This window comes from Limanda limanda, chromosome 8, assembly GCF_963576545.1.
Source record: "Limanda limanda chromosome 8, fLimLim1.1, whole genome shotgun sequence".
Classification (NCBI taxonomy): Eukaryota; Metazoa; Chordata; class Actinopteri; order Pleuronectiformes; family Pleuronectidae; genus Limanda; species Limanda limanda.
The window spans coordinates 25,062,712-25,085,769 of NC_083643.1; the positions used below are offsets into that span (position 1 = coordinate 25,062,712).

The 23,058-nt window shown below is 39.8% G+C and overlaps 1 protein-coding gene across 1 annotated transcript in view; it reads right to left on the reverse strand.

Moving 5' to 3' along the window:
- LOC133009352 (calcium-dependent secretion activator 2-like) overlaps nucleotides 1–22,848 on the reverse strand; it is a 113,822-nt gene extending 90,974 nt beyond the window's left edge. Inside the window, exons 1-5 of the mRNA XM_061076835.1 lie at nucleotides 22,523–22,848; nucleotides 8,317–8,397; nucleotides 7,698–7,931; nucleotides 7,387–7,508; nucleotides 700–811 (exon numbers count right to left, since the gene is read on the reverse strand). Coding sequence (XP_060932818.1) covers nucleotides 700–811; nucleotides 7,387–7,508; nucleotides 7,698–7,931; nucleotides 8,317–8,397; nucleotides 22,523–22,825 — 852 coding nt within the window. The 5' untranslated portion in view covers nucleotides 22,826–22,848. The remainder of the gene's footprint in view (nucleotides 1–699; nucleotides 812–7,386; nucleotides 7,509–7,697; nucleotides 7,932–8,316; nucleotides 8,398–22,522) is intronic.
- Between the last annotated feature and the right edge of the window lie 210 nt (nucleotides 22,849–23,058).

The window sequence follows — 23,058 nt, forward strand, 5'->3', positions numbered from 1 at the left end:
ATAAAGGGATTAAACAGTGATGTTAGGAAGGAAGTGGTTGAATGCTAACATTAGCTGTTGTCTAATGGTAGCTAACGAGCCATCAAATAGTTTTTTAACCTTGAAACATGGTTTGATGGTAACATAATTATCTTTCAGTTGCTGATTGTTTAGGGACCTTAAACTCAGTCAAGCCACACCAGAAAATGTAAATAGTAATCAATCAAAAAACACCCTGTCTCATTTTAAAAACTGAAAAGAAATTCCTAATTCTTCAAGACACAAACTGTTTTTAAATAGTTACCTGTATTTATTTGCCTTCGATATATTTTGGACTACTGCATCATGGATGTGTGGCTCATATCTGACAAGATTTGTCTGCAGACATGAAATGGCACAATTCTTGTATAACAGATGTCCCCTACACAATCACATGATCCAGCATGTCTCCAAAAGGACATTTGCTTTTAAAATGAACTGGAATAACCACGTCCCCAACCACCTAGCTGCTGTGGTGTTGACTTTTCTGGTGTTGTCAGAAGTAAGAGGATGTAAAGGTGACTGACAAATATGACAATTTATCTTAGTATTTAAAACACATTTTATTTTTAATGTCATAAAAAGGGACCCGAAAATATCTAGTAAATTCTAGTTAGTATTAAGTCTAAAATTATGTGATTAAAGCACTTTGTATGTGTATGTGTGTGTGCAAGGACTCACCCGGCCCAGCTCCTTGTCGTCTAGAGCCAGCACACCGGTGCTCTCTGTGAACAGCTTTACTTTGACCGAGGGCAGTGGGTGAGTTGTGGTGAAATCCCCCTGAGTCCCCCACCTGAAAGACAAAACTTTCCTTTAACTCACAGTGACAGACTGCAGTACACATCCTCCCTGTTGGTCAACACACTCATGAGGATTCATCCACAGGCCCAGTTTCGCCTGCACAAACTGTGCTGTGCCAGGTTGCAAACCAACACTTCCAGACACTATTGCTTCACTTAAGAGGCTTTTACTGTGGAGCAGCTAAACTAAGCCAATGTTGACTAAGATTAGAAAAATGGTCTGTCCACTCAACAGGACCTGAACTACATAAGAAGATATGAACATATGCACAGGTCAACTTTAATATTGGAGGGAGGAACAGAACAAAGAAAAAAACTGTCACAGTGGTCTAGTTAAAGTATTTTATCTCCAACTGATGAAAAAACGAAAGAAAGACCTTTTAGTAATTCAGAATATAATCCGGTTACCATGTGTCCATTTGGAGTCTCCAAATGTCCTTTTCGGAGTTCCGCCTGAGTCTTGCAATGAAAAAACACTGTAGAATGGTTATACTTGTGTTTACTGATGGTGTGTCTAAGGCACACACAGTCAATTATTATAAGTGGACAAACTCTTACATTTTTACTGAATTCAAAGGCCCACTACTCAGTTTCTGTACCACCCAGAAAGTTTGTTTTATAAGATACCTTAGGGAGTTTTCTTTCTTTTCGTGGTTCAGAAGCTATAGTCACTTTAATTTGGAATGGGATTTTAGCCATTTGTGCTCGAAAGTGCGGGGGCTGGTGTCAGAGGTTAGGAGCTGCAGGCTGTTTCTAAGCTTTGCCCGAACCAGCAAATCTCTGAGATGCCTGTAACTGGCATTTGGTGAGGATCTCAAATGGATAAAACATGGCCAGTGTTGTCGTAACGTGAAATTTCTATCAAAGTATCACAACCTATTTATTAATAATGTCCAAGAGATCATGCTTCATTGTGAATCTACAGAACTGAGTTTTTCAGGTTATTTTGGGAGACAGTGTTTGTTGAATGGTCCGTCACATACAGCCTCTGTTGAGCTCAACTGAATCTCACTGTGTCACAGGGAGCATGAGGGATTAAGACAGTCTTCATGAGGACATTCAAGTTTCAGCAAAGCCCAACAAACAGAAAACCTTCATGTTTGACTCAAAACAGACATGTATGTGTCGCAAATAATTTACATCTCAAACCTGTTAACCATTTTGTATTTGCAGGCTCAAAACCCCACAGGACAGGGTTTTTTCATTTTAAGTGCAGGTACCTGCTCGTCATGGACCACAAGGGTAACAGAGGTAGGAGGTCAGTGTTGTTACATTGCTTGTAATAACTTCACATCATCAGGTGATGGTCAGAGATTGAGAGTCAGCAAACAGTGCCATCAGTGTCAGCTCTGAGTGTTCATCTTACACAAACTCTAATGGAGCAAAGTGATGCCCTCTGCTCGGGATGAAGGACTCAAAGCCACTATAAACACACACAGCCACGCTCCTGAGATAACATGCCTTCATGGGGTCTGCGTGTTTATGTGTGAGGTGCACAGATGACAAGTGACCCCTTGACTTGTTGAAGACGAGAAGCAAGGTCGAGAACCAAACTTAGTTTCCCCAGTTTCCAAGGCAACAGAAGGGTGCTTTTGTTTCAATTAAACACACACACACTGACACTGACACTCACACTCACACTCACACACACACACACACACACACACACACATACGTACGTCTCCACATCGTCAAAACTTTTGTTTTATGGAACATCTCCGCCCACACGAAAACACAAAATTGAATATAAATGCTCATAAAAGAATGCTAGGCCAGTAGGGGGCGATAAAGTCTACAACAAGGATCCATCAATAGCAGAGAAGAATGCTGTATTGGGAGAGGGCAATGTTTGGTGCTGTGTTTGTAATCGTCATATCTAAAAGCTTCTAACAGGCTCATTCAGGGTTCATTTTAGCTTTAAGATATCTTACAACATCAAAACATGTTAACAATATTGAGTAAATTTCTCATTTATAAGATTGCAACAAATGTCAACACTGCTAAATTTACACCCACAGATGCTATTTACTTTTTACAAAAAGTAGAAAGGTCCGTAATCAGTTTGTAAGCTTTGTTCACCCTGGTAAGATTTTAACTGACAATGCTCACACTGTTAATTGTAGACTCAGCTACATATGTTATATGAAGGAATATGTAGCTCTATGACAATGCATTTGTTTGTGGCAGTTAACAATTTGGTTCAACACATTTTAAAACTTTATTTGTGATACGTCATTTTTTTAAAATAAATCTAACAAACAAATCCTTTTTCAATCCATTGCGTTGTCAGCGTTTCTGAATCATAACACAGTAAATCAATTTCTGCTTTGACAAATCTTTACCAAATGTCATTTAACTGGCTTTTACACAATGTCTTTATCAGATGATTGAGTAACTGTCATGGATACACTCACACACACCATTTCCTGTTGCATGTTCTATGTCACTTTCTGTTTATGTTGATACTCATGCTTGTCTCTGTCTCCTCTAGGTAGCTTCACAGTCCTACCCTTTTATTTAACAGAAATAAAATCAACTCAACTGCAAGTGTTGACCTTCGACCACAAAACTATACTCATCAAGTTCATCCTTACATCCAAATTAACCTTTGTACCAAATTTGGAGGACTAACCTCAGAGATATCATGTTCAGTGGGATGGACAGTCGGACCACGGGACAACATAATTTTTCTGGCTGTGGCTGCAGCATAGACAGAAAACCGATTTACTGTTACAGTATTGTCTTTGTTTCAATCTACATCAAACTTCTTTTACACAGGTAAAAAGATAAATATTTAATTTGTAAAGCTTTTGCTCCGCTTCCTGTCTGTGAGCTCATTTTTATCTTGTACACACACAACTAATGTTACAATCTTAAACCTGAATTATTTTGAGTCTACTTCAATGTAATAAAAATTTGAAATTGTGCTTTGGTCCTGAACAAGAATCACAGATGCTTGACAATCCACTGTAATTAATGGTATCACTAATGAAACAGGTCATCAGTAACTAAACAGCTGTTATGTTACAATTGCATGGATCATCCGTGCAATTAGACGACTGTGTAATCATAGCTAACCCGGTTGTCCATGTAATTACATTAACTATGTTATCATTAAATGTATGGGTGTGTGATTGAGGATGAGAGATGTGAAAGCAATTTGGAGGCTAATCATAGAGAAGGTGACAGGAGCCGTAGAGGAAAGGCAAGCGACAGCAGAGCGTTGCTGCTGACCTCCGAGGGTGACGGTGAGCTTGTTTAATTGGTTCCGTTTGGTGATGCTGCCAGACGGATGGCCTTCAGAAAAAGAAAGTGTGTGAAAGGGCAGCCTCATTACCCCACAGACCCCCACTGTCCGCCAGGCATCCAACGGCCATGAACCCTCACCAAGAACTTTGAGGGCAGATCTACAAGGCTCCCACACTCGGCAAAGAGGAGCATTAGGTGGAAATAAAACTTTCTGCTAATCAGGTGAAAATCATCAGGTAATGGAATTGTTTTCCTATAGTCAAAGGCATTACAGGCAAATCACATTTTGATATAAAAATAGTTATAATAATATATCATTAGTATACTTTCTAAAATGAGTTATGTAATCGATATTTACAGATACACTTTAAGTGATTTTCTTGTATGTATGTATTGACTTATTTTCCTTTGATTGCAATCATTATCATTATCATTATTAACTCTGCTGATCAGTTCCTGATATATGGTCTACTCTAGAGTCTAGACTCTAGTCCAATAGAAAAAATAATAACCAAATACTACATGAATAAGGGTACTAAGTGCAGACAGAACTAAGTAAATCATGTTGAGCATTAAACATAATGTTACAAAGCAAATGAAGAGTTATGCACAAGTCCGGTGAACGGAGCTGCTGTGGGTCGATCCACAAACAGGTTGTTAACAGAACTGCAATCAACCCAAAATCTTCATGAGGTGAGATGTTTGGACCAGTGCTTGTAGCTGGAGGTCAGTAATGCTAGTATTACGCTATGCTACCAACTGGTATAGAATAATGTTGTAATTTAGAAGCCTTCGTTAGCTTTTGTTAATGGCAGTTATGTTGCTTATGTTTATTAAGTGAACTGTTGTTAACCACAAGGCCAAAGTGTCCATGTAGTTCCATATTGGGATTTTGAATCTACGCGTTTGATTCTTAGCTTGTTAGATGGTGAATACGCAGCGCAGGGTCCAACACAGTACTGTGGAATACTGGTTATTTAACTACAGGGAAGAGATACAGTGTCGTAATCCGGCTCTTATATTAAAACCACGATGCTCATTAGTATGTTAGCACTATGATGGGATGGGACTGGGATACCATGGTAATGTTGGTGAACAGCTTAGAGCACAGCTGATCACAAGCTCTGCAGCAGCACTGACAATGATCAGACTAGCTGAGATGAAACTCAGTTTCAAGTTTATTTATGTCATTCCAGCCATACCTGTTGAATATACAACAGAATGACATGCATTTCACAGGACCTGTGTGCTCATTCAACTAGTTGAATTTAGTGTTACTAGTGTGAGAGTGTGCTGGTGTCTTTACAGCCTGACCCTCAGGTCTGTTTACAGCGCCGTTTTAAATCATAACTGCTCATAAACCTCCTCTCAGTGGAATAAGTCTCATGGACAAATAAAAAAAAAAATGACTGTAGACATTAATATAAGGACAGTTGTAGGCTCAGTGGGTTTCTTTTTTTTTTATGGTGAGGAGAGAGCAATTCTCATCACTGTTACATAACAGCATCATCTCCTCGCTGTATCAGCCTCAAATGAGACACGCCCTGAGGCTCAGGGTGGGTGATTGTGGCATTTCTGGAGGATGAGGGTCAACTTGGTGTCCTCTGTCTGCAACAAACACACCTGTGGCTGCATTTCAAAGCCGTGGGTCTGTTGTTCAGTTTCAGGTGGCTAAAGGGACGTTTCACAGAGTTTGGTGGGTCCGCTTCATGTTTCAAAGATCAGACAATAATCCAATCAGGAGTGAGTATTAGCACTGAACACCGTTATCGCCCAAGATCCCTGTGTAACACTTAGTCATCAGAAATCTTAAGCAATCAAAAAAAAGTAGTTAGATGTCATTGTGCTATAAAACAAATGCAACACAATATTAGGATAAAACAGTATCTAGAGCAAGAAAATAAAAATTCTTTAAGTGAAAATAAAACAAAAAGCCAAAATTCCAGTTTTTAGGATAATTGTTTTACCTTTATAATAAATATAAGACCTAAATTCTACTTACAAGCTTTGTCAACATTATTAACCACCTCATGGACCAAAGTTTTGGACAAAATAAAATTTGACCTGATGTAGTTAAAACCTCTACAGTTGTGAAACTGTGGGGAAACTAGGTGGCACCATTCGACTTATTAATTTAGTCCTGTCTGTCCAGGCCACACATGAAAAGAATTGTTCTCCCAGTGTGATTGCATTCAAAGTCAATGCAAAGGTGCAAAAAGCCATAAATTCATGCTAGAAGATGCAAAAGTCAGCTGAACTCAAATATTTCAGCTTAAGTGAACAAATTTGTGTGACACTGTCAGTCATCAGTGTTGAGATTCTCCTGACTTTCTAGAGAATCAAAAACACAGGACAGACTCGTTGACTATTTGCGGACACCAAGAGCTGTGCAACTCCTGCACTTTATAGAGACGAAAGTAGGAAAGGGATTACAGAAAAATAGCAGGACTATCAGATAAGACATGAAAGGGTGTGTTGCTTTATTGTCAGTTATACTTAATTACATGAACTGAGTGAGCAGTATTAACTACCTCCTGGAATTAGTTCGACAGTTCCCCTTGTTCATCAATTGCTTCATCAAAGATGAACTGTGTGACGGAGCGGCTCCATCACTGACCGCCAGCGGTCTTCACACACGCGCACACAGTGACACACACGCCGACAAACATTTTCACTCTTCCTGTTCCGGACACCACTTCCTGTCCGGTTAAATAGCTTCCGGTTGTTTTTTGTCTTAAGATAATTAACAAGAGTTGTACTGTTTATGTTGATACCGTTTTGTTTAGAAAAGTCATGTGATTTGTTTAAAGGTGTTTTATTTTGGTGAAATGTAAAGAGGCCACTGTAAACTCGTAATGTTTGTTTCAAGCACTAGTTTTAAGAGAAATGTGTTTGAAATTGGTAATTAAGCCCAGTGGGAGGGGCTACAGGTTTAAAAGGGCAGCTCAAAGCCCTTGAGGGTGAGTCTGAAGTGAGTTACAGAGAAGGTGGTGACCAACATTTTCCACACTCTTCACTTTTAGGTTTCATATCCAAGATGCACTATTAATAAGTCATGAACAAAGGTCACAAAGAGGTGTTACAATGCTCAGCCATTCTTCTTCCTTTTTTGAAATTCTCTTAACTCAGTAAATGCTGTTCACTCAAGGTAAAAACTATCTTATTGCGAACATTAAATCTAATGATCATTCAATCATATGATGTTTGTGACCATATTGATTTGGAAGACAATCCTGGCCTAATTTGATGACAGGGAGTCAAATTCTGTAAGTTTTAATTCTCTATAAGACATTAGTAAGATAGTAGAAGAGGAACCCACTGTGGTCTGGCAGCTTCAGCTTGGTCCGTCTGCAGCTTCTCTCCTCCCTCCACCTCCATGGTGCAGTAAACGATCCGGTTCGGAGCGACAGACTTCAGACCCTGAACCTCCACGATTACAATCTGAAAATTTCAGAGGTGATGGTGATTCAGATGCTCTTTCTCTGTTTCTTTCTAGAAGTTAAACCTGGAACCTAAAAACAAGTCCTATCCCTCAAACAATTTTTTAAAGCTGCCACTCCCAACATCTAAAACTCAACACACACACACACAGACACACACAAACACAGACACACACAGAGAGAGACAGACCTCCAGAGTGAAGGACAGCACAACGTCAGATTTGGAGAGGACGTCTCCCTCGTCTCCAATGTCCAGGAAGGAGTTGTTCTGAGAGGAGCGTTTGAGCTTCTGTTTGAAGTCGGGGCCACCTTTAGACACCGGCAGACTCTCCAGATTAGCCATCAGCAGGTTGACTGAAGAACGCAGCTCCTCCATGTACAGAGCCTCCATGTCAGGGGAGATGAACTTTGGATATTTCTTCTCCTGCAGGACACACATTCAGCTGCTGTTCATCATCAGCATCAAGGTTTTTATCCTGCTACAACCGAGTTCACCACCATGAAGCTGTCTACCACTAAAACATACATCTCAGTGTTTCACTGACACCTTTCATCACACTTTCTGGTTCATCACGAGGTGGGAATTTTGCTGTAAATGTTGTGCTTTTCTTTGTGTAGAGAGAAGAAATGTAGTTGACAAGATTGTGAGTTGTTTGTTATATTCAGCACCTTAGGCCCTGACCAATATATGTAATTTCACACTACCTTTGCAAAAACATTTAAGTGATTCAATAACATGTGAAATAAATGAAGGATATATTAAAAGTAATAGTACTATAAAAAACATGTGTGTTTTGTATGTATCTCACCCTGGCAATCTTCTCGGCCAGTTGTAGCCTGCCGTCCAGCTCTCTACGGATTTGAGCTGCCTGCTCATCTACGTTGTCCAGCTGACATTTAGAAAAAAAGAAGGAAGAAATAGGAGAGTTTAATCAATCAGCCAACTAGAGATCTCAAGCATTGATAAACCAATAAAATGTTTGCGACACAGGAGTCTTCTCTGAAGAAGTGGGCTGTGCATTGATTAAGTTATCAGTAGCTGAGGTGGGAACAGGTGACAGTAAATCAGAAGCAAGTGTCTGAGATAAGTGGTTGAAAGGTGTTTGTGTACTTAACCCTGCAGGGGCTTCATTTGCAGTCCCTCCTATGTCCACCAGATGCTGTTCGCTGATGTGAAATTTGGCCATTGCATTTTAAAAACCTTGATGTCTATAAGATATTCTACATGTGAATATACAGAATCTGAAGCGGCAGACAAGATTTTTTGGTGGAATCCATCTGGTTTCTTTCTCGAGTTTGACCAATCACGTTTGAGCGGACTTTGGTTGCACACATCAACATTCATATGCAGACAACAGTTAATAGAGATTGGACAGAATGTTTTATGGACCCAGAACACGTACAAAAAAGTATCACTGTTTGTGTTTGTGCGGAGAAACATTCAACTTTTTTAAGAAAGGCAATTGGTCAGACTGCAAACTGAGGATAGTGAAGAGAAGATATCTGCTGTCTGCGTCTGAGGCCCCAAGGTATTGGCTGTTGCCCCTAGAGGCTAATTCATTGTCAGACAATAGCTGATGGGACAAGATTGTAGTTAGCTATTGATTTGACATTTAACTGTGGTCACACTGGTTATGGATCACTTATCCTTTAACATTGGTGTTTCCTTATTTTAAACAGTTTGCTCAGAAATCTATTACGTCACCTAAAATTTGTGTCCCAGTCTGAAAATGGTTGGCGCTTCCCACTAAAAGATTTCAAATGTTTAAAAATCTCGGGCTTTATTACGACTTCAAATAGATAGATAGTGACACATGTAAAGCATCCCTGGGTCTCTTGAAAGGCGCAATATAAATTCAAGTTATTATTATATAATTATTATTATAAGTATCACCTTTTAAGATTCAACTGGCTTGAACTGGTTTCACAAACGACAACTCACTTGACTGCATTAAGTAAGTCGGTAACATTTCAACATCCACTGAACATTACTTCCATCATGGTTGTGTATCCGTTGTGTTATCGCTTTTACATGGGCATCTTCTATTAAAGCAATTCGCCAAGTCTCTGCCACCTGAGCTTAATACTGACTCATGGACGGAAACATCAATAACTTATTACTGATTGGGCACAGGTTGTCAATACAGAGGCATTACTGAATGTAAACATTTTTTATTTCATTATGTTTTGTTTCGCTATGTTTGCTTTCTTTTAAGGTTTGCATTGGACCTCGTTTTGAAACCAGAGACAAACATAAGAATAAGAAAACTGGTGGAAAGTGAAGAGTCTCAAAAGTGTCACGTGCAGTTCTACCCTGAAGCAGAAGTGGTGCCGTTCGAGAGCTTCATGATGAGCAGGAGATCATCCGATCAGTCTTCTTTTCAACTTAATGCCAGCGAGACTCAAAGGGGAGATGAAAGAAGGGGGAAAATTGAATGAAGTTTGCTTAGTGGGCAAAAACGGGGCCTCATTTCACAGATCTGCGATGAGCAGAGGCGTCTAAAATGACAATCGATAATTAAACAGCTCCGATATAAACTGCCCTGAAGTCAGAGACAAGTGGGAAATCCAGTTGATAAGAGAGGAAAAAGATAAGCTGTTTAATTTGTGCCTGTTTCAAAATGGATCCCAAAGAATCTGTTCAAAATTAGCCCTCAGCATCTCAATTACAAGGACCCAAACTTATGTCACACTGCAGATTGAAGTCACAATCAAAATACATTTACACAGGAAAAAATTAATAAAACTTGAATATTTCATAGTCGTACATCAAGATTGTGGTTGCAGCAGCTTGCTGGGATTTAGTAACTTGAATGGCAATCAGTAAACTGTATGCCTCTGCTCAACAGCCACCTGATAAAACCACATTTAAATTCAAAATATCTAGATTTTACACACTGTTCAACTAAATATCACATCTTAACATGCCGGATTTTAGGATCCATTAATTATTCTCCGAGAATATTAAATAATATTGATGCTTGTCACCTCCTGTCAGGCCTGATATCCTGCCGCGCTAATTACTGAGAAATGGATGTTTGTTCATGGATGAGTTGAGTCAACAGTTCAGTCGACAGAAATGCTGCCGTGTGCATCCATATGCAGATTGCTGAGGCTCTGATGTCCAGAGAGGATAAATAACAAGACATGTTAAGTCATTCTCTTATCGTTTGTGATGATGGTCTGCTGAGTCCTAACTAACCCTACACTGTGAGAAAAACAATTCAACCCTCTGGGGTCCCAGAGCATTTTCTCAATTTTTACACATCTTAAATTTGAATTTTACAGCCACTTGCATGCCGCATGATATATTGCATGATTCTCTCTTGTTTTGTCCGGTGTCTGCAGTGAAAACAGAAGTGTTTCCAAGGGGTCTTTGCTTTGATATTGTGTTGATGGGTTGGTAATCTCAGATCCCATCGCCCTCCCAGCAGATTCCTGAACCAAGACTCATCTTCTCCTTCATCTTCTGTTTGCCACACAGTTTACAGGCCCACTAGTTATTTTATCACACAATAACAAAACAAAAGGCTTTCTGCCCAAAAATCTTGTGCCTTGCCTATCGTCTGCACATTCACATTGAGAATCAGTTTATAGAGATTAATTGGTTGGGGTCGCAAAAAAGGCAAGCACGCAAATCAATCCCCTAATTTTGCGAAGGTAGCAACAAATGACGCATGTTCCGCTCTCTTTTCAAAGGCTTGTAAGTCCTGTTAGGGGTAAACTGGCAGAGGGCTCTAAATGAAAGCGGAGACCATACAGACAATGTCTACACCGTGTCTGTGGGTTGTATTATTGTTGAGATATTTATAGAAATATTGATTTAGACATGCAGACACATACTAAAACCCCAGTTATCAGACTGATGGAGGTCAAACAGCAGGTCGTTCAGTTTGTAATAACTAAGAATACACATGTCAAAAACAATAGGAGCAATATCACTTGAAGTGGAGTAAGGGCTGCTGCACAGGATTTTCAACTCTTGACTGATTTTTAAATCGATGTATACGATAGACTTTTTTACTGATTTAACCATTTTTTTAATCTTATATTGTCCTGAACACACACCTTTTTAGATTTGGCCAGAAAGTAACACCACACATTTTTTTCATTTGTAGGAAACTATTTCACAGTAGACATGAAATCTCACAGAAACTCGGTATATCTTCTTTTTTTGTGGAGGTTGACAAACAAGGGGCATCACTGCCACCTTCTGAACTGGACCAACCGCCTGATGAACGTGACATCAGAAGCAAAACAAACGTGGAGGAGGTCCAATGTTGAGTGTTCTGTTTTGCAGCTAAAGAAAAGTAAAAAAAATATGGATGATGTCAGTACTGCGAAGGCAGGATTGCCGTATACATTTTGTGGCACGAGCTGGAGGTGAGTTGGAAATTTCTTGTTTTTAGTCGCAGCTGTACAAGTACGCACAATACAGTTGGTGAGGCTTCCCAATAATCTCACTCTCTTGCTCTTTCTCGCCTTTGCAGGTTTCTGTCGGAGCCGATTATCGTAATTTATCTACATGACAAATAATATGCAAACAAATCAAGCAATCTGAATATTATGATACCAAAGACATACTGATAAATGTTTGTGGAAATGCGTCAAATAGATGTGTATTTACATTTTTGTGGTCAGATAAACAACTGCTGCACGCTGTTACTTTGCTTTACAGGTTGTGTCTGGTTAAAAACACTGAAAATTAATTAACAGTCAGTATGTCCACTACTCATCACACTATCAGTATAATACAAACGTGTTAGTCTGCAGAGTTCAACAAGGACACTATCAACCAGATTAAAAAACAATAATGGAACACAAACATCACATCATGCATGTAAATCATACACACACAAAAATGTGCTTCATAATCATGTGCTTCATAATCAACTCAAGCATGTGATAAAAAAAACTATATATTGCATATGGTGATGTACTGCAGAACTTGAAATAGTCTGAGACTAAGATTTTGGTAAATAAGTGCGGAAATTTATTAGAAATAACTTTCTAGATCTGGAACAGAAGGTGATGGAAAGAAATGAATTATGCTCCTCAAAATAGAAAAAGGCTTATTTTAGTTTCCAGAGTTATAGATGATACAAATTGTTGAAATGTTGCATATTTTACTTTGTGATTCAGTGATGTACTGGTGTTACCAACAATCATATTTAAAAAGCAAATTATAGATAACGTGCTAATAGAGCACACGTGATAATATTGTGTTAATCTTAGAAACAGCAGTTCATGGTTTTTAGCGATCTCTCCCTTCTCTGTGTGTGTGTGTGTAATACAGACGTGAATGTAAAATGGTGCAAATTATTTCATTTTAAGGGGACATATTATTCCCATTTTACCACAAGTTGATACGGTTCCTTGGGGTCTTAATGAAATGCCTGTAACATATTTTGGTCAAAATTCCACAAGGATCATTTAAAACAGCACCTTTTTACCCTGTGACCAGCGCCCGGATTTTTGGCTATCCATTACTTCTGTTGAAATATGGCTACTGGAGACGAAGATACATCTTGCAACCATATCGTTTTAAACCAGAGTCAGGCGGGCCGAAGCCGCGGAACCCGGGGCCTACCGGGGCGCACACCAACAGACTTTTGCCAATTCTTTCCGGGACATTGCCTTCACATATGAATTCAATCCATTTAGCTCTTGTGTCTTCTGAGGCTTGGACGTTATGTACAGATCTTTGCGGATTTGTGCAGTCAACCACAGCGCATCTTGTGTGCTTCATTTGCTTCATGCTGCTAGCTAGCTATTCTAGGTGTATCCGAGGTTTGCAAAAACGTAGTGAGTGTAGGGGGGGGCGAGACAAGGCCATGTAAGAGATTCCCATTTCACTTGTGACGAGAGAAGAATACGGAAGGGCATCCTCAGTCAGGTCGCTTACTATAACCAAATTGCGTAGCCTCTGTATGATAGTTCCAGAACTTGAGGGAAAGGCAAGGGCTCACACACACAGCCGATGTCTCTGACATTTAAACGTCAATTTGTATGAAATGACTCCAACTATCAGCATTGATCACCACACAAAATAAACTTTTCTTATATTAGTAGAATCTTTCTTTATAGTTGCAAGCACATTAATTCATAATTCAGCTCATCTCTTGCGCTGACACTCACACACACATTTACACTCAGTGTCATCAGACACATGTGTAAACTCAGACTGGATAAAAACAACATAATTTATAAACTTAGACAATGCTGGAGGATTGAACTGAGTGAACCTTGAACTTCAAAACGATCATGGGGAGGTGTTCTGTAGCACAATGACACACTCGGGACAGGGGAGAGCTTTTAGAGGGTTTCAGTACCTAATTAAACACACTGACAAGAAGAAGTCAAGACTGTAGCAAAAACAAATCAGTAATTGTTCTGATTGGTGGTGATGGGACACAACGATTCTGGAAAAGCTTTTATGACTTCAAGATGAATCAGAATTTGCTCAGTAGGGGATATTTCATCCAGCCATTTATATTGGAGGTTGGTTAGATGATAAAAAAATTGCAATTACACTGCACAGCCAATATATATCACATTTGGTAATGTATTGGTTATGGTCACATCAAAATATAAAAGCATAAAACAATAGACAACCACATTCTTTGGTGAATGTGTGTCCTTCAGATTAGGAATGAATCAGTTCAATGATGTCTGTGTTTTCACATAACCAAAAAGGCACAAACTGCAAATTAGTCTTTATGTGCTGAAATGAAATGATGTGGCAGCTGAGCCTGCAGGACGCAGCAATCTGTTGCTCAGTTCTCAGAGAAAACACTAACATAAACAAACTATAATTTTCTCTAGACTTTGTCAGTGTAATCAGACCTAATGACTGCATCACAGCACAGATATGTGCACAGTTACAATCAGGAGGAAACACTTTGTTATTTGAGCTGCAGGTAAAATGACGGATTAACCTCTTATTTTTTTGTCCTTTCTATAGAGACATAAGGGATATACTCTTTATTAAAATGACTCCTATTTACATCTTGTGGCTTATGTTTACGTCTTATGGTTGGATATTTAAATACTTCAGGTGAAACAGTTATGTTTAATGAAATGTTTGATCACTGCATCTTTACTTTTGTTGTCCTGTTAACCAGCGAGAGTTGGACACCTGGGGTTTAGCCTTACCTGGTTCATCATCTACCACAATTTCCCCAGGCTTTATTACAATTAGATCCAAGATTTGTATTGAGCCACAAAAGTATGACACAAAAATACAAACAGAGTTGGATGTTACTAACTTCATCGTACCAACAGCTGGTGAGGCTCTTTAACTGGATGATTCTCCCTCGAGGCTGACTGAATTATCACCTGGTTGATAAAAATCAATGAGTCTTTCACAGACATTAGTATCTGTGCTTATGTTTTCCGATGTGTGCCAATATGAAAACTTCATTAAAAGGCACAATGCCGAGAAGATGTGCATTTATGTTCACATTTTTTTTAATTTTATGTTGATTTAAGTTGTTTATACCAAGGTTTATGGATAATATGTAAAACAAGACTTAAATACAAAATTGTGTCATAAGGGTTAAATTACAACATCTTGGGAATCAAAATACATATATAGGCTGATATATTGGTATCTGTATTTGTTTAAACTCTCTTAATCAGGCCCCGTTTCTTACAGCTAAACTCTCTAGGGCTTGTGGTGTACTTCTCTCTGATCTGTAAATCAATCATTGTGGAGGTGATTCACCCAAAAGAGAACATCACAGGGACTTTCCATTATGAGAGAAATAAAAGGGACCATTGTGCCTCTGTCCAAAATAATTCCATTAATGAGCATCACTCATCATGGTACTCACCTGTCTGGAAAAAAATATTGTCCAAACTAATGGTATCTATTTTATTTTCACAATCTCCATGAGATATTTTATTGTCCTTGTGAGCAGAATTTTTTTCCCATCAAAGTAAAAAGCCTCATGTTTTACAGCTGTCTTATTACAAACTGCATGACCTGCTGTGCACAAACCCAGCCGATCAAGACTAATCATCGAACAAAAAGATGAAAGACTGGCAAAGAGAAGACAATTACACCCTGACATCAATTACAGCAAGAATCAAAAGAAGAATGGATGTGAGGGGGGGGTGAAAAGACATGGGAGATTTAATTCAAAAAGCAGAGACAGAGGGAAATAAAATACCAAAGAATATGAAGAAAGCAGCTGGGGGGCAGGATGCAGATTTTCAGACAAAATTGAGGAGCTTGCTGTCACTGCTGATGGCAGAGCTGCAGCCTGGAGCTGTGGGTAATTTATTAGAGCTTCACCTACCTGTTTCTTGGAGCTAATGAGAGACGACACACACACAGATCCAAAATAGAAATAAATGGATATTCTTAGCAGCTGAGCGGGGCCCTGTTTTTGGCAGAAACTCCAACAAATGAAAGAATTAACAGGAGCAAAAACATCAGAGGAGACTGAACTAAACAAATCACAGCCAACCAGCTGGGTTGGACCTCAGCTTGCCTCTCAGGCATTCCTATCAGCCAAGAATGCATGTTTGAGAGTGTGACGCCCCGGCTTTGACACTAGGCTCTGTGGTTTCTATGTGTGCATGTCTCCTGTTTTCTCCGTTCCACAGGTAGGAGGAGGTCAGCTAGGCTAACATTAGTCAGGGGGTAAATGTTTAGGGGGAATGCTCCGTGATTTGTTTGCCCTGCTGTGTTAACCGCATTTGCACCGTGCTGATTTGTTTGTTTGGATATTTGTTGATCGAGTTTGGTTGTGAGAGTGCACTGTTGGTCGTGAACAGTGGTCACCACATGAGTATTCATTTGATCATGAATTGTTAAGTGCTGGGTTGCACTGGTTATGAGCGCAGTGGAGAACTTTTTGGATGCTCCTTCTGAGAGCTTGTTGCTGACGCTAACAGTAAAGGAGTTAATAAACGTTGCTGATTATTTTTCTATTGAGATTACGCTTCCTGGATCTGCAAGGAAAGACCGGTTGGTAGATTTCTTTCGCGAGGGCTTAAAAACACAACAGGTGTTACCTTTTTTTGGTCCTCCAGTTATGGAACCAGATCAGACGACCGGTCAAAAGTCAGAGGCTGAGGCATCTGCTATTTCTCATAGTATATTAACTTTTGAACAGCAAAAAGCGATTTTGCAAATGCAAATGGAGCAAAAGAGTAGACGCTGTGGAAAGGGAAAAGGAACGTTTATTGGAACGGAGAAAACAGGAGACATGCACACATAGAAACCACAGAGCCTAGTGTCAAAGCCGGGGCGTCACATAACTCTCCCCCAAAAGACAGGAGCCCATACCATGGGTTTCTGGTAAAACGGTAAAACATCTCAAAAACCCCAATCACCAATAATTCTACTAATAATAAACTATAATTAGAAATCCCAAAACACCAAAAAAAACACGTGTACACAATCATAGGCCTAAGTGAACACCCACACATGCTGCACCTTCACACCAAACCACCATTCATCCAGTCCACACAGGGACAGCTGAAACAGAACAAGACATGAGACAGACAGACAGAAAACAAACAGACAGATATCACTCAGGTGACAGCTGAGGATGGCGTGTGTGGGCCTGATGATGCAGTGTTGCAGGCTCGGCTGGGTAATAGCGAAATGCTGGCTAATTTGGATAGTCTTCTTAGTCATTTGAAAAGAGAACATCGGGAGCAACTAAAAAGTTTAATTTTTGAGTTTTCATCCTTATTTTCTGACACACCGACCTGTACCAGCGTGATCGAACATGACATAGATGTGTGAGACGCAAAAAGGGATGAATGAATGAATGTGTTTATCTGTCTGTTTGTTTTCTGTCTGTCTCATGTCTTGGGGGGAGTGATGTGACGCCCCGGCTTTGACACTAGGCTCTGTGGTTTCTATGTGTGCATGTCTCCTGTTTTCTCCATTCAACAGGTAGGAGGAGCTGGAGATTGCAGGCTGTGGTTAATGAGGGGCGGGGCTCCAGGTGATGGCCACCAGGTGATGGCCATCACTATATAAACGTAATAGGACCTGACTACATGTTTAGAACCCAAAGGGCATCAAGTGAGGCTGGTTAGTGAACTCTGTGTTTTTTAAGGTAAACCAGCGTACAAATTTACCTTATATTAAACACTGGACCTGAGACCACATTTAAGTACAGAGAGGGAAAAGAGCGAGACTTACACGACTGTTGTCAAGGAAGTACTAATAAAACCATTGGCAGGATTTACTATCACATGCGGGTTGTTCAAGGTGAAAACAGTCGCGTGCATGGATGGCAAAGACACATCCAAATGTATTATCAAAATAAAACACCAAATAGTAAGTGTAATTAACAGAATACAGCAGCCATGCCATGATTTAAAATAAACTAATATATAGAGAAATGTCTCAGTTGATTAAATGGACCATTTTTGAGAGCAACAGCTAACAAGGCATTCAAGCCATATGTCTGACATGCAACCAGTGATAGTTCAACAGTCTGACCTACAGTACTTGTTTGGTTATGAAGAGCCTACCTTTGGTCTCGCTTCATGATTGATGATACATTTTCTGACCCTCAATGTTCATATCATCTAACGTATAAAATATAAATACAGAACAAGTTATTGTATTTCAAATAGATATTTTAAATGTATCATAAATACATGGTCGCATGTGTCTTTACACGTTTCAAAAGTTACCACAGACCGCAATATTTACAATGCAGAATGCAACGCTGGTCAGGACAATATGTCTAGGCTGAGGAAACACCTGGTCTAACCCAATCAACCTAAAAGCTGATAAAAGACAAGTCCATCGCAGCAGCTAACGTTAGCCCACCTGCAGCCAGCAGTGAAGAGGTTGAACCCTCCAGGGATACTGACACATTTAGTGAGACATCACCAAACAACTTTAACTAAATAATTAGTTGGACTATGTTGTCTTATGTAGCTAACGTGTTGACATTTGTTGACGTTTTTAATTGCATTGGCCAACACACTGTCACAATTTCCTTAGCATTTAGTAGCTAATTAAAACCTCTGGCAGGTATAGATAATTTTCTAAGTAATATTAATACAATATTAAGTGGCATTGTATGGAAGTCTTTTGAAATCCTGAACAAATTTATATCTATAGAGATATGGACAGTATATCAGCAAACACACAAGTGTCTGTCACTGCTCAGCGACCAGCTGATCTGATCACCTGGATTCTCCCTCCGTCATCAGCTGCATGTCCTCATCTCTTCTATTTATATCTCTCCCCATTTCTCATCACTGAAACAGAGGTTTGCACATCTCTCAGCCCCACTCACATCTCTGCACATTGTATTTTTATCCTCCAACTCCCCCTCTATTCTCAGCTGACAGACACTCACACACCAAATGAAAGAAGAGGCTGAGTCATTCAGACTCAGGGCTCAGGTCACAGCTCTGTTACAAAACATATACAACTCTGAGGGGAAAAAAACATATCTGACAGCAGATAATATTAAATGATATTGAATCTCACTTCCGAGTGAATGTGGTATTTTAATATATATATATATAGATTGACCTCTGCTAATCTTTTTTTTTTAAAATAAATTCATTTTTCATCAATTTCTTCTTCTCTCTCTATTTGCTAATATGTATAATAACCTCTGATTAGTGTTGGTGTTCATTGTGAACGTGTAATCTGAGCACAGGTCAGCAGGGGGGTGAGGAGCGAGGACATGCAGCAGGCTAATACAGCAATCCTGAAGCAGCAGAGGCAATCATTTTGCCAATGTAGTGTCTTGGCATTTACTTCAGTACACACCCCGACTTTAATTCAAGGAATTACAGTCGTTATACCAGAAACCTAACATTGCGGTGCCACTGCAGACAAGCAACAAACACACTTCCTCTGTGTCCAACAGATGACACTGACACGCAGTAGTTACACCCGGATGCTGCTCATCATAAAGCATGACAAAAGGGCAGCCTCATTGTAAAAGTGGAACGTACTAACATTCAGAGAAACTCTTGTAATTCCCAACTGCCTGCTGCTGTAAACTGTGGAAGGAGAGAGCAGTAAAAAGTGACTAATTAAACTGAGACCCGAGGCAGTCAAACAAATAAAGCACTGCTGTGGTCTGGAGGCCCGACCGAGCCGGGGTGTTCCTGCTGTAAAGCTTCACCTGCCTGCTGCTCAACCTGCTGCAGAAAAGACACAGTTCCACCACACTATGACAGGATAGTGGAGACTGTAGGCAACAGAATAATGAATGTAGCGGAAAACATGAATCTATAATGATCTGTCTCTGCATCAATGCAGAGTAGTCCATGTCCGCATCGCGCTGCATCGAAGAATCGATTAACTTCCGCCACCTCTAGAAGAGATGTGAGTTGTGTGGCTACCTAAGATGAGTTCCACATTTGAAGTCATTTAAATTTGAATAACACTGAGCACTGCAGCCTTGAGTGGTGTAAACATACAAGATGTAAAACACTCAAATCAGAGCTGCGGAGAACAAGTTGTGCAGGTGGTACAAGTTAACAAGATTTACTGAAACCGTGGAAACACAGGTGAGAATATAAAATTGGAATTAGCTGTTTCTTGTCATTCCTTTAGACTCTTCTCCTCCTCCAGAATTTCTTCTCCTTCTATTCTTGTCTCTAATGAAGGAGGACAAGAATAGAATCCATCTTGGCTCTGGTTGGTGTATAGGTGAGAATGATGTCTCAACGGGCTGTGAAGTAATCCAATCATTGAAGCAACTTATGTTCAGAACCACTAAGAAGGAAATAATGAGAATCACTCCCAATTACTGACACACTTTTCTCTGCAGTGTGGTCTTCAGACTGGAAAGACTTCTGGACAAGACTTTAAAGTCTCTCTCTCTCTCTCTCTCAGACCTGCACTAGACTTGTGATAATCACTTGAAACTTTCCAGAGGGGCTGTATCTGAGAATGCAGATGTCTGAGTCAGTTGCTGTGGACAGAAGTTCTCAAAAGTTTCCTAACACACAGATACCTCAGGATGAAAACGAGAAGCTATACACGTAAAAGATGCTAAAGAAAATGTCAACTTGGAAAAACAATGTTACAGGGAGACTTCTGGTGATGAGAACCGACAGAGATTGTGCATCATGCATGCTACACCACACCTCACCAGAACGCTTTACTTTTGCTTGACGTGGTTTTTGCCTTTTCAAAAGTGGTTGAGTACATTCTCACTCAGTAGTTTGCTGCCCACATGTTTGTTTTCAATTATGTTTTCATCCTCTTCATTTGCCACACAGGTTGATTGCATTTGCAGTCAATCACCCTTAAATAATTAACATTATGTATTTTTGCAATCTTTATTTGTTTTAACCTGTTATATTAATACATGTGCTGAACCATGTTTGCATATCATGGGGGGGATTTAGTCTGAACAGTATTGCTTTCTAATACGTTGGCTGCCATTTAGCCTTCTACTAATCCTTTATTTGGTTTGACTAAACCAGTATACATGTTCCTCAATTGTCAGGTCTGTTTGTTCAGTGAACATCGTGATTGTTTAGTTGTTATCTTGATTGGAGTTATATGCTATTGACCTTTTTGTTTTTACAGGCTTAGCTGCATAATTCTTGGTTTTGCTTTTTTGGTAAATAAAAAGCCAGTTTTTTTTTAAGGAAATTTAGTTATTAATTGATGATGTTGGATCATGACTCCGGATCATTCCGGTCACTTTAACACTGATGTCCTGACTGTGCGTCACATTACGGCTCATGTTGTGTAACAGTTTTAAACGTGTGTCTCATAAACATTAGAGTGAATTAAACAAACACAAAGTAAATGTCATTCCTGTACATGCCCTCATAACTTGTGATAGGTGATGGTGTTTATTGTTAAAGTGTAAAGTGAGCGCAGGTCAGTGGGGGAGAGAGACTCCGACAGAGACTCTGAGACAGGACGACCGGACCTTTAATGAGCATCTGTCCCGAAGCAGCTGTGGTTATAATAATTCAGCGGTGGAAAACCACTAAAACGATGAAGTTAGTGGAAAACATGAATCGATTATGTTCCATCTCTGGATCGATACAGAGTTGTCCACCTCTCTGCAGGAGCCCAAACATTAACACGTATGCTGCTGCTTCTACACTCTGTGCTGTGTGCGTCAACCTTACCTGATGTGGGTTTAGCTCTATTCCAGCCACCTTATTGGTTCGGTGCAGTGCTATTCCCATTATCATACGCTGTTTGTGTTGGACGGAATGAGTTCTCTCTACATTGTATTGATATGTCTTAAATTTGAGGAAAGTTATATCGCAATAATTATCTTTATCGTTTTATTGCCCAGCCCTACCACTGACAGACGATTCCTCAGTGGCAGAGATAAAGGAATAAATGCTCACGACAGTGTCTTTGTTGATGTTGTGATAGCTTTGCAAAATAAAATAAAAACAAAATAGTCATAAATGTTAAAAAGGTAAAAGGTTTCTTCAGTACGTATCAGCAGCCAGTGAACTGTTTGTTGGTTGCTTAACATTTGCTTCATATTGATTAATGCTCAATTCACCGGTGACTACATTGGTAACTGAGGATGAAATCAGTCAAGTCAAAATCAAAATCAAATAGAACCTTTGATGACATTTGTGGTTCAGGGGTTCAATTTAAGGTTCCAGGCCACTTTTTAAATGTGCTTGTTTGTTGCTGCCGAAAAAAAAAGAAAGCTTTTTCCTTCCAGAAATACATCGACATGATTGTGATTTCTAGGGAGAAAAAAATACTGCAGTGTGTCTCACCTAAGACATCTACTCTGATTAACACTTTAATGAAAGAAGATTGTTATGGTTGTCAAGGTGATGCTACCAGGAAGCAATATCAACAACTGAAAGAAAATTTTAAACATAACGTAGTGAAAGAAGTTGGGTGTTTTTCATTAAGTTCAATGAAATCAGTAGCATCTAGTGGACGTTGAAGGAACCACAACTGAATAAAATAGCATTTAGCCTTTGTTGCACCAGTATTCACTAACGAATACACAGTGTTTGTGTGTTTATTGCACGTGTGTTTGTTGCAGACCTCTCGCGGCTCACCTGGCAGGCATTATAGAGCAGCTGGTGCTCGAACTTTCGGATGCCAAGGATCTGCTGGAACATTTCATAGAGTTGCTCCTTACTGAGGATGAGCTCCGACACGGCACTAAGGTGTGCCCTCTGTGCCTGTCGCCGCATGTCCTCCTCCCCCCTGTAAATAGCATCATACTTAGCAATCCAGGAGCTCAGCACTGTCTCTTTGCTCAAGCCGTCGATCTCTGGGAGGCTACGAATGCGTCGCTCAATGTTCTTCTTGAAGACTTCCCGGAAGTCGTTGGCCGAGCAGCCTCCGCTCTGAACCATTCGGGAAACGCGCTCACTCTTCAGGAAGCCCTGTCGAAGACAGAGACAATGGTAAGCTTGGGGTTGGCTCTACACAGGTGTCCTACTTATCACTGTTGTGATAGTGCACCACGACATGGAATATGCAATCACGATGATAAATTAATAGCCTAATTTTATTAAATAAAGCTTTTTTTTCAAATGCGCAGTTAAAATATTTGTCCTGATACAGAAAATCTGATGGCAAATGAAGA